The sequence below is a fragment of the Arvicanthis niloticus genome, chromosome 21 (genome assembly GCF_011762505.2).
Source record: "Arvicanthis niloticus isolate mArvNil1 chromosome 21, mArvNil1.pat.X, whole genome shotgun sequence".
Taxonomy (NCBI): Eukaryota; Metazoa; Chordata; class Mammalia; order Rodentia; family Muridae; genus Arvicanthis; species Arvicanthis niloticus.
Genome location: NC_047678.1, coordinates 17,936,254 through 17,949,227, shown reverse-complemented (window position 1 = coordinate 17,949,227; position 12,974 = coordinate 17,936,254). Strand labels below are relative to the sequence as shown.

Sequence of the window (12,974 nt, the reverse complement as noted above, 5' to 3'; positions counted from 1 at the left end):
CCTGTATAGCCTGGGTCCTGGAACCCTAACTAGGGCCAACAAGAGAATGAAAAACAGGCAGACACACAAATAGGAAAGCTGGGAATCGACCGGCCTGGTCTCTCTGACAGGGAAGCCACAGTGAGCAGAAGCCGAGTGTGCTTATTATATTACAGCTAAACAGAGAGTTAGATTGTTATATAAAGCTGGTCAAGGAAGTGGGATTATTACATGCCAATAAACCAGGGGGCTGGCCTTATTGGTATCCTGCTGAACAAAGGGGGCGGTTTTAGCTAATCTCTACAGGAGCAGTCTCTACAAGAGAACCATCTTCAGGCCATAAACACCCAGGAAGAGAAAGCTAGTGGACATTTTTTGCACGTGCTATCAACATCCAAGCATGAACCAGAAGACTTTACCATCTCTCTGAGCCTCAGGCAGGGGAGCCTTGGCCATCTCTCTGAGATTCCCCCATGGGAAGCTTTGCCACTCCCGTGGGTCTGGGGCATTAGGATCCTCGACATGGCTATGCACAACCAACAGCACACACTCACTGAGGACTTCCCTCACCCCCTACAGTGCTCTACTCTTTTTAGACACAGGGAAACTGGTACTCAGTAAACTTTAGGTCCCATCTCTAAGCTGACTTGCTCATAGCCTCTGGATTTCGATAGGAACGTAGACCTGCCAGACTCTGATATAAACAGGGATTTATAAGAAGATCCAATGCATCTTCCCTCCCAGGGCCTCTAGGCCTGTATTTAATGACGTAAACCCCTACACACAAAGCCACTGAGGCTGTGCTCCGTTGTACAGTAGCCCCTGTGTCTTCTGGGGCCTCCTGAACCCTCTGCTTGGACAAGCAGTCAATGTTAGTTGTCTGGTCTTCTTGTATGTGGAAGATTTCACAGTCTATACTTTATATGATCCTAACAGGACTCCCTCTCAACACTGTTCCTGTTTGGAGGCAAAGGCTGCTTTGGCTTTCTGCAGTTGATACTGCTAGTATAAGAACACCCAAGGAAAAGGGATCCCTTTCCTACATCTCAAATTTAAAACATATGCTTCCTGACCAGGTAAAATATGGAATTTGCTTGGTATATTTAAGCGTACAAGCTCCAGCAGGCATACAGGCCCCCTGCGGCTCTGAATCTGTGCCTCAGGGCCCTGACAGATGTCACCTGGCTCTGGAAATTCATGAAGAAACATCCTGGGGGAAGTCAGTGGCTCATGCTAGAAGCAAAGTCTGAAAGAGGAAGAAAGTGTGACCTGCCAAGGACAGACATTTGTCTTGGGGTAATCGTCCCAGAGTTCCAGAAAAGGAGCAGGAAGACCATATGAGCCCCAGCTTCTGGTGATGGGGGAAGGGACAATGGCATGTAATTCACTGCCATATCCCTGGGACCAGGAAGTGTTGAGAGGCAGTGAAAATACACTAAACATGTGTTGGAAAAATTGAATGAATTTTGCAATAATCCTCTGGGAATTTTTATTACAAGTGCCTAGTAAGAAAGAAAACAAGTAAGCTTCTGAAACTATGTTACTTTTTCATTGCTGTGGAAAAAAAAATCCAGACAAGAGTAACTTAAGGAGGCAAGGTTTTAATTTGCCTCTGGGTTCCAGAGTTGAGTCGATCCCAGCAGGATGGTGTGCTGGCAGCTCTAGCGGTGGTGACTGTGGCATGAGATAGCTGAGCACAACGTCTCTGCAGTCAGGAAGCAGGGAGAGACGAATGCTTGACTCTCTCCCTGTAACTCAGTCTGGAACCCTGGGACCATGGGATGGTCTTGCCCACATTCAGAGTGGGTCGTCCTTCAGTTAAACCTCTCTTAGAAAGATCCACACAGACAGGCACAGCTCGTAAAGTTTTAAATGTCGTCAACCTGACAGAGATTAACCTACCTACACTGCATCTCTGAGTGGAGGTTTTCAAACATAGGAGTTTGCTGCCTGCAGGCTTGCTGAAACAGTCTGTCCAGCACAGCCTGCCAAGCACCACCCTGGAGCCTCTGGTTTGTTAGAAGTAGGGACTAGGGTTGGGGCCCCAGGGAAGTCTGCCTTCCTAGCACGTTCCCAAGAATTGTTGTTGCTGTGAGCCTAGTACCTACCATGCTTTGGAAGTCCTGCTGAAACCAACCTGTTGAGTTGAATTAAGTGAGGTTTTCCAAAGAGCATTTGTGTGGTACATCTTGCAAGGCAACATTTTGCAGACTCCCAATTGGAAACCAAAGCCTTAAAGGGTCACAGAAGAACATTTTCCTGAGTGATAACAAATGGGGCCCTCGTGACTCCTGAGCTGGAGACTAAACCCCGAGCTCTGCGAAGGCCCAATCCAGGCTTCACTGGCTCTGACTCCTATCCAACTCCACCAATCCTTCCTTCGTGGGGCTCTGAAGACTTTGTAGGCAAGCCACAAGGTGGGTGAGAAGAAATCTTTTAATTAGAGGAATGACTAATAGCACTGGGCTCTTTGAAGCACACAAAAATAGTGGTAACTGGAAACACAAAGGGAGCCGAAGTGGGCATCATTCAGGGGTGAGGGAGGGAGATCTAATTAGAATCCTTTGAAGGCACTGGATTAAAAACAATGAATGAATGGATGGATGAATGAAGAAACAAATGAATGAGTGAATGAACCACCTGATTATGGAGAGAGGAAGAGAAAAAGAGGGGAGCGGGGGGAGGGAGAAGGCAGAGTGTCATGCCACAGTTCCAGGGTGTCTGGGTGCCAGGCACACCACCAGTGTCTAAGACAGGACTAGTGTGCTTTTCAGTCCCTGTGGAGTAACCAAATTCCTGCATATTGAGCAATTCTTTATTTATGTGCTCCAAATACAAGTTGCGAGGGCAGTTTTCAGGATTGTTTTGGCAATTTGCCCAAATGTTGCTCAAACAAATTTCAAACATGGATAGTCTTTTGGACACAGGCCATCCGCTATAGCCCTGTCCCTGAGCTCCTGTGGTCCTGAGTCAGCTTTCTGACAGAAGGCCCAGTGGATGCACCTGACCTGTCATAGTCACCTCCATGGGAAGCACACTGGCAGAAGAGCAGGTGACCCCCTGGGAATATCTTAAATGGATTATCAAAAAGAGAAGAACCCTTTCCTTGGCGAGGTGGAGATGCTACACAGTCCCCCTTTGGTTCTAGCTCACCAGTCCTGCTGTCTTCAATCCCATTTGAATTTGTCTTTCTAAAGGCTCCAGGGGCTTTACAGATGCATTTTAAGTGAGTTTCTGAGCTCAGGGCTTCCATCCTGTGTCAGCTGTCTGCACCTGGACCTGATGCCCAGGCATAGAACAAACCTAGGAGACAAAGTACTTGGCTGGCTTCTACCTTTCAGCCCTAGGTCAGCGGCAGTATTGGTCCTGGGATCCAGGCTTCAAGCTGCCCCCTCACAGGACAAACTTCATGCAACTATCCAAGCACAAGTCTTCTTTCTGCCAAGGTCCAAGATCCAAAGACCCTAGAAGAGAAGTATAAATGGGCTAATTGAGTTACGGCCTATTTGGAGAGCAAGCCTAGATTAAGACCTAGGCATTATATGTGTGTGTGTGTGTGTGTGTGTGTGTGTGTGTGTGTGTGTGTGTGTGTATGATGTATATGTATATAATATATATATAACCCAGTCTTCTCTTCAAGGGTCTTTGAGACTCCTATAGATGGGGTAGTGCACATTCCTCAACAGTCATCAGTTTCAATTATCATCTCTAACTCCTTTGTGTTTGATGGCTGAAGAGCTCTCTTCCCAGATATCTTGTTCTTGTTTCTTTATTTTCCTATTGCCATTTTATTTTACCCAGTATCTCAGTGTATTTTGGACAAGGAAAGATGCCACGGTTTGATCTTCTTCTAAGTCTGTCCCAGCTCCCGAAAGAAGACACAGAGACTTATTTATATATTTATGCCTAGGTCTTAATCTAGGCTTGCCCTCCAAATAGGCCATAACTCAATTAGCCTATATATGCTGATCTAAGTCCTGCCACGTGGCTGGTAACTTCACCTCAGTTTTGTATGCCCAACTTCCTCTGTGCCTCAGTGGCGAATCGTCCATGCCTGGCTCCTTTCCAGAATATATATCTCTCTCCCTCCCTCTCTCCCTGTCCCTCCCCCCCTCTCTCTCTGATGGATGTCCCACCTTCTAATCCATCTCAGCTTATTGGCCATCAGCCTTTTATTGACAGGTGATGCTTTTACACAGTACACAAGAGATTATCCCTACAGAAAAACTAGTAAAATGTGCTAAAAACATTGTTGGTGCCTTCACTAAACTCAACTATTGTTGCAGCAAAGAGTTGAAAAGATTGTTTCTCCCAAAGTTCAAAACAGAAATCCTAAGAAATTAATAATAATAAAAAGAAAGCTGTGCTACTCAGCCAGTTACCCCAGAACCCCAGACTCAGTCTACATGGATTCTCTCCTGCCTTTTTGTCTTGCTTCCTTGTCCATCCCATTTTGTGGCTCCCACAAGCCCCAGCGCAAACTGGTTCTGCTGACCAACCTGAATTTATATCATTCCATCCCTACAGAACCCTCTATTGCTCAAGTGTCTCCACCTTGCTGTCTGTACCGCTTCTGCCTCCTCGGTTCTCTCTCTGCCTCTCTCTTTGTCTTCTCTAGCAAGTATGGCAGGTGCTGAGTAGGAGCCAGGTGCTGAGGGACAGACAGGAGAGAGGACAAGATGGAAGTATCAGAGCAAGACAATGAAGTAATCATAGAGGGCAGAGTGGGTGAAGACTAAAGCTGTGCAGTGTGGTGACTTAGATGACAGATCACATGGGACTTGGATGATAAGACACAGAGAGCATGTTTAGGCTGGCATTGAGGGGAAGCACTGTGAGCCCAGGTTGGGACACAGTACATTTGAAGTCCCTTGTAGGATCTCCAGGTGCAGCTGTTCAGGGATAATCTGACCTGTGAGCCCAATGTCCAGCAGCCAAGTCTCTCTGCTCAAGGTCCTCCTGTGATGGAATGTGATGCCATTGTGTGAAATGAAAGGACAGGAAGCTAAGCATCAAAGCCCACAGTGGCTTGAGTGTCACCTCCAACTCCCGATAACTTTACAAACTCCTTGTGATAGGAAGCCATGTTGTTTGTTTCACTCTCATTTCACAAGATCCCTGGAGCAGAATTGATCCTCTTGCTCTAGTGAGGAGTTGAGTAGCCTAGGCAAGAAAGAGTATGGAGACCTGCTTATAAATGGAAAGCATGCTCCAAGATTGATTGCTGCTATAACTGCCATCCCCTCCCCCACCTACAGAATAAAGGCAACAGGGGTCCTCAGTCCTCCAGCTCCTAAGGATGCTTGCAGCCTCAGCTCACGTTCCTCACCTCTCTCAAGCTTCCTGTCCTACCCCAATCTGCATCCATGTCTGCTGCTTCCATCTCCCTAATACATCACACACACACACATACATGCACACACACACTTACACACACACGTATATACACACACCACATATGTACATATACACATATACACACACCACATACATATGCACATACATACATATACACATAGGCAAACACATACACACATGCATATACACACACCATGTATACATACACACATATACACATGCACATATACACACACCATGTATACATACACACATATACACATACACACACATACATATACACAGACACATGCATACACACACACACCATATACACACATATACACATGCACACACATACATATACACATAGATACACACACACACACCGTGGACTTACCTGGCTCCTTTCACAGACCTAAGATAACTATGAATTTCAGGATGTGACAGGCCTTTTTATCAATACCTCAGTTGGACTGGAAGCACCAGCTAGGTTTGGGGGTTGTTTTTCACAAAATAGGCTATGCTTTTTGCAAGTTGCTACAGAAATGACTGAAAGAATTGGACTCCATTTGCTGCTAAACCAGTGCCTCCAACAGTGGGAGGGAAAAAAAGACCGATTAAAGGGATAAGAGGTGTCTGCTTCATTTTCCTGAAATTTATTCTTACCTTCTATGCCCAATGCAGTCTTAACATTGCTGTGGTATTCACCCAGAATTCTACTTTCTCCCAGCTGAAAAGATCTCTCCATTCTCTGGAATCTTGAAGTGCCCCACACCTGAGTTTCAACACTTATTCCAATCCATATTATTTTGGAATATTTTCATATATGGGCCTCTAGCTCCCACACCCCTCCTCTTTGCCTCCCCAATAGATTGAAACCCCTGAAGGCAGAGAATCTGTTCCATAAGTTCTTTCACAACCTCAATAGACATAGTAATTGACACAGAATCAGTGTGTCCCATACTGAATAGCTGCATTAAAATATATACCTGAATTAATGGAGAAACTAAGCCAGAACTTCCAGCCTGGCCCAAGATGTGGTATTTGAATCAGACTGTCAGGAAGTCTGAAGACAAACTTCCAGCATCATATCCTTCCTATGTGGGCATCTCTGGATCTCTGACCTCTTTTCCGCTTACCATCTAAAGAGCAGCTGTGGCCACCTAACATAGAATCACACCTGCAGGGGTTCTGAAAAGGAAGTGGCTTAGTCTAGGTCGTGCCTTGGGCATCCATTCTGCGGGGCATCATGGGATAGGCGGCAAGCCAGTTAGGTGTGCCAGTGATTCACACACACAGTTAAAATTAAAATTCGTCTCTCCCCTAAGGAAAGGTCACTTTGCCTGGTTTCCGTGTCTTGGTTGACCTATGTAGCAATACTTCTATTTCTGCTGCTTCCTGGCTCGATCATTTTTTCAATTACAGTTTGTCCCTGCCGTTCTAGCTAAGGTCAATGTGGGTCTCTTCCTGATCATAGATCCACATTTATGAAACTCTAATTAGGCATTTCCTTCAGCTGCTGACATAGCTCATTGGGACAAGTTTGCAGCCATAAGCTTAGTATGAACTAAAAGACTGGATGCCCAATTAAGAGCTCTGAGTACAGTTCTGTTTGTTCCTGTAGGTCTTGACTGCTCCTCACGTAGGTAGTAGCCTCTGTTTTGATTTGGGAATACATAAATTGTACCATCTTCTGTGACTCATTACAAAAATGAGACAAGATGTGTTCCTTCACAAATTTCTAGGATTTTGCCTGGTTTTTTTTTTTTTTTTTTTTTTTTGCTACTTAATGTGGCAATTGCATAATACAGGAGCCTTCTCACATTCTATGGGTAAAAGGATAGTTACAATTTTTAGCTAAAAAAAAAAATCAGTTATATGAATCAAGATCCTTAAAAATAGCTATAATATTTGAACCATTAAGTCTCCTTCCAGGAATCTTTTCTAAGCATGTAATCAGAAACGGAGACAAATATTTATGCCCAAGAAATTGATTACAGCATCATTTGTAATTGCGGTTATAAAATTAATTTGATAATGGGAGAATAGTTAAGTATGTCATAGGATATCCATATCCACATCACATGGCCACTTACAGTGGGCTTTGTGAAGTTCAATGCCAACATTAACTGCTACATGCAAACTTTCAAATCGTTAACACAGTGTGATCCAAACAGGGCTTTCACAGCCATTGTTTCTCAGGGTTGTTACATGAAATCTGTAATAGAAATGTTCTCATCTTCAAGGTTGAAAGCATACTGTGGGCATATTTGAGGCTGCTGGGGGCCTTGGATAGGCTAATGGGGGTGGAGAAGTCCCTTCATCCCCACTAGGAGGCTCAGCTAAGGACAAAGACTCATTGTATCTTGAGAGGTGTCATGAACAATGAATCACCATTCAGAAAAACTGTAGGAAATGCATCTAGGACAAATGACAATATTGGGAAGGGCGGTGCTGCTCTTAAGATGTCAAATGGTCCTGACTTTTCCTTGGGAACCTTTTCTGTTGTCTTATGAAACAGCTGAATATTGAGGAATTAAGACCAGAGGACTATTCTCCTTCACCTTCAGCAATCCCAGGGTGTGATAGGATGGACCTGAAGTACATGGAAATCAACCTGCCATGTGCACAAAGAGGATGACTGCTGGCTATGAGGGTAGTGAGGGACCCAGGACAGACAGCACCCATAGGCTACCTACAAGGCCATCCCTGATGGCTTACTTTCCATGAGGGAGGACATGTGTCTAGGAATACTTTACTATCTCCCTGGACCTAGCCAAGAGCTTTCAGATACCTCTTGGACTATCCCCAGGATGTAAACCATTTTCCAGGTTGCTTTCAATGCCTGACTATCTTTGACTCCAACTCCGAACAAGGGTGCATTGAGATCCCTTAGATGGGGTGATCCATTCAAATACCCCCTTAGTTCACCACTCTTAGTTCAGCATCTCTAGATTCTGCCTTTAGGTCCTCCTGTGTACCGCCCCACTCCAGTCACAGGCTGAACCCTAAATCTCAACCTCCAGATAAGGTCAGATCCAAGACATCATTGAGGTGCGGATTGTAAACCGAGTCAAGGACTCTCACTGAATTCAACAAGACACTGGAGTGAACTGCCTGGACCCTTCCTGCTTGCCTACTAAAGTCCCTAAAATATTCTTCAGGCTTTATCAGACTAACAGGCTTCAAAAGGAGTAATTTTCTGAGACATGAGATGGGACAATATAAAAAGAACATTAAGGGGAAATTTCTTATTCCAAAATGAAAGGGAAAAGATCATTTAGCATCCCTGTTGGTGTTATCTATTCATGAGAAACAGCACATTTAATCCAGTGAGGGATGGAGGGGGACTTTGATGCCCTCACCTTGGGGGTCACCTTCACGTAGAACTCATCAGCCTCCCCTGCCATCCGCAGCAGGGGTGATGGAGAGCGGACGATACAGATGAGACACACTTCAGAGGATCCCATGGGATGCAGAGGGAACGATGGGGCCTGCACAGAGGGAGGAGAGCACTCTTCACTAGTTCTGCTGCCTTATCTGGTTCCTGCCTCCTTTCCCACGGTTTTGTTATAGATTGTACAGTGTGAGTCTGCGCTCTTGGGTCAGGAACTGTGACTCCTCTTGGTTTAGTTACGTTTGCACCGCTGTAACCAAATAACTACAGAGAGCTGCTTTTGCTCCTTGTTTCAGAGATGTCAGCCCATCATAAGAGAGAGAATGGCAAAGCAGAGCCATCCTTAGTTCTTAGTTCTTAGTTCAGGAAAGAACAAAGGAAATGTCCAGGGTAAGATACAGTCCCAGGGACACTCTCCTAATAACCTCTTCTTTCAACTAGGCCCCACAACCCGAGCTTCCACAACCTCCTAATAATATGACCATATAATAAATCCATGAAGGGATTAATTCACTCATTAAGTCAAGAGTCCTATGGAGCCATATGGCAATGATCCTTAGAAATGGCCTCATTGATACGCCAGAGGTGTGCTTCATTGATTCCCCCTTGTATTTCTCAACCAAGTGAGAGTGACAGCCAAAATCAGCCTCTCCCCTGAAATTCTACAGTCCATCACTGCTGGTTCCGGATTGTGGAAAAGACAGGACTCCTGAATATGGCCGGTCATAAAAGGACATATCATAAGAGTAGCCAGTCCCTAGTGCAGGCCAGAAGGTTCCATTTGTGGCCTATCTCTGCCTCCCTAGATGTACCAAGGTAGAGGAAGGCAGAGTCCTCCTCACAAATCTGTCTCCCCTTGGAGTTTACTTTCCTTAATTGGAAGGGCTAGGCTACATCAGTTTCTCGGATGCTTAACATAGAAACATCGGGATTCTGGGCTGCGGTTCCTCAGGGTTCCTGCTTCTTCCTTTTTCCAAGTCTGCCTTTACTTGAGAAACTCTCTAGTCCTGAATTCGAACTGTGCTGTTGCTTTCTTCTTTCATTGTTCTTCTTTCTCCTCTTCTCATCTGTCTTAATCTTTAGCTTTACTCTCACCGGGCACTATTCTTTGTACAGCTCCATCTGACCCAAGACGTAGGAAAAAAAAATGTTTTCAACTGCACTTTTTTCTATATTGAAGAAGTAAGTGAAATTTGATTCAAACAGATGTAAGCAGACACCCTAGCCTATCCATAAAAAATTTGTAAGCCCAACTAAGTAGGTGGTAATTGTGCGAATAAAATGTTCTTTCTTCCCATTTTCAAATGTAGTCCACCCTCTATGCCTGATGGTTCTGCATCCATGAACTCACTCAACTGAGGAATTGCTCCTGTATTGAATATGAGTAGCCTTTTCCTTTTCTTGTTGTTAGTTCCTAAGCAATACAGCTGAGCAATTATTTAAAGAATTTACATCGCACTGGGTATTACATGTAAGCTGGAGTTGATTTAAAGAACACAGGAGGATATGCATATGGTATGTGCAAATGCAACGCCATTTTACAGAGGAAACTTAAGCATCTGCAGATATTAAACTCAGCCAGATTTTAAACTCAGATTGGTTCCTGGAGCCAATCCTGTAAACACTGACGGATAACTGGATCCAGCCGACGACTAGACCTGTTTGGGTTCTTCTCACTGTGTCTGATAACCACGATGTGTAATACATGTCATAACTATATTCTTTGAGTCTTTGGCTAATAATTGTTAACCCCCAGGCATCTTTCTCTCTTTTCAGCATGAGATTTTAAAGGGCCGTTTGGTTATGCATTGTAGATTTAATTTTAAGCATTGCTTCTCTCTGTATGTTCTTTTTCCCTCCATTAGATTTGTGACAAAGAGTGGCATTACTATGTCATCAATGTGGAGTTCCCTGTGGTCACCCTGTACATGGATGGAGCAACATATGAACCATACCTGGTGACCAATGACTGGCCCATTCATCCATCTCACATAGCCATGCAACTTACTGTCGGCGCCTGTTGGCAAGGTAACCTTGAGTGGGGCCCTCTTTCAACTCTGTGTGCTGTCCATGGTAGAAATTGATAGAAGGGGAAAAAAAGGAAGAACGGGTAACATAAAAGCTAGCCAGGAAAAAGTCTCTAGCCCTTTACTAACAAAACAGCATTTATAAACGTAAGCATTAATCAAGACATCAGCCCTAAGTAATAATGGAGCTCCTGGCTTGAGAATGGATTTTTCTTTTACATCAACCTGGAAAAGTTCATGGTTGCCTCTCAGTTACCAAGATCATTTATTATTCTGGAATCTTAACTGATTCCAGTCGGTGGCCGCATGTAGGAAAGGTTGAATGCAGAATCTTTGACTGAAATTGTCTCAAGGTTGCTTAGAAACCAAGGATTTCATTATCACTCAAATGTCTGAGCCCCTGGCATCTACCCGACCAGAGTTATGTGAAGCAAATTGTCTGCAGGCCATGAGGTCATAGCGGCCACTCTCAGAGTATGCTCAGCCCTCAGTCCTGAGCCTTGCTTCAGCCCTGTCCCTCACCTCTTAGGACAGAGGCCCTTGGTTGACATCACCCATAAAGAGGTCTGTTTCTTCCACTCTTCCTTAACCATGCCTCTCTTCTAACCCCCAGTCCAACCCCATTTTCATTTTGGAAGCAGGCAAAGGACTTTTCAATATGCATAGCCTTGTGTCTCACTCAGATCAAATGGAGTTTGTTTCTTATTCCCTAAGTACTGAGGGTTCTTTGAAGCCCAGTAAGGGTGACCAGCAGGTAAGGAGGATGCTGCCAAGAAGGCATATAACTCTCTGAGGTAAGACCCAGTCTTGTGTTGATGGAATCTATGAAGGTTTCCAAGATTTGTAATTTTACCCATTCACCCCAGGATAGTGAGGGGAGAGGTGCACTTAATGAAGCCAGCTCTTGGTATTTACAAGAAATTGATTCCCATATCTTACATGGATATCAAAGCCTTACTCAAGATGATGATATTCTTGCATATAACCCCTGCACAGACTCCTGTATACCTTAAATCTTCTCAACTATCTATAGCTTATAATGCAAAATCAATACCATGCAAATAGTTGTGATACCATTGTTTAGTCATTTAAAAACGTCTGCTTAGTAATTTTAAGTCTTTACTAACTTCAGAGACCAATAGTATAATAATTTGTTCTCTGTGGGCCAGTTGACCCAGGAGTGACTTGGGAGATACACAAGTCCCTGTAGGCTGGATTAAAAAGTGATTCAGGTCAGCTTCATGGGACAATATATGGGAAAAGGAGCATGCAGTAAACACTATAGTCATGGGAACAAAAAGCAGGGAGCGGCTACAAGTGAGTGGAGAACAAGAATAGCTGTTCCTGCGTGGAGACTGCCCACATCATGTGTGACATGTTTCACCCAAGGGTTTAAGCCTTGTTTAACATTTTTACAGGACTTGGGGGATCAGAGTCTTTGCAGTATTATAGGTTCCCCCAGGCTACCAAGAAAAGACTGTGCCTTATGGCAGGGACCCATGAAACCAACGAAGAGATTGAGATTGAACAGAAATCATTAGAAATCACTAGACACAGCCGTGGTGAAGTGGGGGCCAGCCGGATACCAACATAGGTATTCTGAGCACATCCTGGAGAAACCCTAAAAGACACTCGGAGGTACATCCATCTACAGACTTTATCATGCTTCCTTCCTTCCTGGTTGCCCTCAAAGATCACATCCGGGTTCTTGTCACTCTAATCTGCAACCAGCCTCTACTTAGGCAAGTCAGTTACAGCTACTGCTTCCCTGTTACATGCTTGCCACCTGGGATGGGAAAACAGTCCCACCAAATCAAAAGCGACTCTGTGAATAATTAAGAAGATGCCTGGATCATTCGGAATAGGCTGGTGTCTCGCTGTGACAGCATGCTCTAATTCTCAGTTAATTAGCACTTGTGTCTTGGTATCTTTACCAAGCTCTTGTCTGCTCTAACATCAGCATGGGACCCAAGTGAGCACAGCAGTCACTGAGAAGCTGGTATATATGAATGCAGGTCCTGCAAACATTTACTTTCTAGAGCCTCCTCGTTGCAAAACACAAAAACTGTCTTCCTCTTATTAATGGCTGTATACTTCTCCAAAAAGCGACAGAAAGAGTCCTTAAAGTCAGAAAACCTTGAGTTTGAGTTACATCCCACCTTCACCCTTTGCTGGCTGTATTTACACAGGATCCTAATTCCCCTGTGTCCCACAGGATCTTTCCCTCTGAG

At 44.5% G+C, this 12,974-nt stretch overlaps 1 protein-coding gene across 1 annotated transcript in view; it reads left to right on the top strand.

Moving 5' to 3' along the window:
- The window catches only part of Clstn2 (calsyntenin 2), a 583,317-nt gene that overhangs the window by 532,782 nt on the left and 37,561 nt on the right, over positions 1 to 12,974 (top strand). Inside the window, exon 9 of the mRNA XM_076917814.1 lies at positions 10,582 to 10,744. Within this exon, the coding sequence (XP_076773929.1) occupies positions 10,582 to 10,744 (163 nt within the window). The remainder of the gene's footprint in view (positions 1 to 10,581; positions 10,745 to 12,974) is intronic.